Source organism: Macaca thibetana, chromosome 14, assembly GCF_024542745.1.
Source record: "Macaca thibetana thibetana isolate TM-01 chromosome 14, ASM2454274v1, whole genome shotgun sequence".
Lineage (NCBI taxonomy): Eukaryota > Metazoa > Chordata > Mammalia > Primates > Cercopithecidae > Macaca > Macaca thibetana.
In genome coordinates this window covers 14,255,797-14,257,721 of record NC_065591.1, presented here as the reverse complement: position 1 = coordinate 14,257,721, position 1,925 = coordinate 14,255,797, and the positions used below count along the sequence as shown (strand labels likewise).

General features: G+C 43.5%; 1 protein-coding gene across 1 annotated transcript; it reads right to left on the bottom strand.

The window, feature by feature from the left end:
• Positions 1–609: 609 nt before the first annotated feature.
• Positions 610–1,629, bottom strand: LOC126936117 (olfactory receptor 5A2). The gene has a single exon (XM_050758564.1). The coding sequence runs from the start codon at positions 1,612–1,614 to the stop codon at positions 640–642; it is 975 nt and encodes a 324-aa protein (XP_050614521.1). The 5' UTR covers positions 1,615–1,629; the 3' UTR covers positions 610–639.
• Positions 1,630–1,925: the final 296 nt, after the last annotated feature.

Here is a 1,925-nt window from a genome sequence, read left to right as displayed (position 1 = left end):
AAACACCTCCCACCAGGCCCCACCTCCAGAACTGGAGATTGCAATCAGACATGAGATGTGAGTGGGGACAAATATCCAAATTACATCAAGGGCCAAATCAGAATTGTTGCTTTAATGCATCTAAAGAGTATTAAAACTCCCCCATCAGTCACAGGGCCTCCTATGGCCATGATTCTGAAACACGGGAAAGTGTCTGCCCTATGGTTTTCATGGGCTCTAAAGCAAACCATTTGAGAATCTCAGAAGAGGGAAAGGCAACTATGTTTAGAAAAACATCATCCTCTTCAGATCATTATACCATGCTGTACCTTGAAGATCACCACACTAAATGCTGGACTAACATTTTTTCGATGATTTTCTTCCTATACATACTCTGTTTTGACATTCCAGGACGTGTTTTGTCATGGTGAAGTTTTCTGCTAGGCAGAGCATTTAAAATCTCAAACTATACAATGCTATTCATTTTACAAAGCAACAATGGCCAAAATGTTTTCTAATAGCCAACAGGCAAACTATTAGTGAAATCTTAAGAAGGAGGGAAAAAAAGCCTGATTCACACAATTCATTCTATAGATCAACTAGTTTAAAATTACGTAAATGCCTGCATAACTGACCCAGCTCACAGCTTCATTGTAAACATTAGCCCAAGGTCATAAAAATGAATGGTCCACCATGAGAAATCCTGAGGTCCCTTTCCATGGCTTTCCTCATGGCATTTTTAATCTCCTTATTCCTAAAACTGTAGATGATGGGATTCACCACAGGGATCACCAAGGCATAGAATATGGACACCACCTTGTCCCTGTTTAGGGAGTAGCTGGAACTGGGTCGCATGTACATGAAGAATCCAGAACCATAGAAGAGGATCACAGCAGTCAGGTGAGAGGCACAAGTGCTGAAGGCCTTGGTCCTACCTGTAGCTGAGCTGATCTTCAGAACAGAGGCAACAATGTAGCCGTAAGAGATGAGGACCACTAGCACAGACACTATTCCAACGAGAACACCCACTATGAAGGTCACCACCTCGCTGGTGAAGGGATCAGAGCAGGACAGAGCCAGGACTGGAGGGAGGTCACAGAAAAAGTGGTTGATCATATTGGGCCCACAGAAATCATGCTGATAGACAGAGTATGTTTCAATGAAAGAGCTAAGGAATCCACCCACATAGGCACAAACCACCATCTTTAAACAAAGGGTATGGGATATGAGGACTGTGTAAAGCAAGGGGTTGCAGATTGCAGCATACCGATCATAGGCCATAGCTGCCAGGAGAAAGCATTCAGTCAGCCCCATCCCACAGAAGACAAAGTACTGAGTGGCACAGCCAACAAACGAAATGGTTTTCTGCTCTGTGATGATGACAGAGAGGATCTTGGGGGCAGTGGAGGACACATAGCAGATGTGCAAGAAGGACAGGTTACTGAGGAAGAAGTACATGGGCGTGTGCAGGTGAGAGTCCATCCTGATGAGAGCAATGAGGCTTAAGTTCCAGGTCAACGTCAGCAGGTAGAGTCCCAGAAATAACATGAAAAGGAAAATATTCATTTGAGGATGGTCTGAAAGTCCCAGGAGGATAAATTTTGTCACAATTGTGTTGTTCCTTCCTACAGCCATAGGCCTGCTTCCTGCATAAAGGAAAGAAGAATCCTGTGGTCAGTTAAATTTTGTTTGTTATTGTAAGAGTGGGTATTTCCTGGAAGATCATACAGTCAGCATCCCGTTAAACAACACCCAGTTAAAGCCCAGCCACCTGCTAGGCAAAGACTTTTCAGAGGAAGTCAGCCTAGGATAATCCATATGCTCTATGTTTGGTGGTCAAAAGAGAATCCATCTAATAATAAAGTAGAAACTGATTGGGAGTCAGAAGCCCGAGTTTTGTCTTCAGCTCCATTCATAACTTGCTGGGAACTTTGGAAAAGTCATTT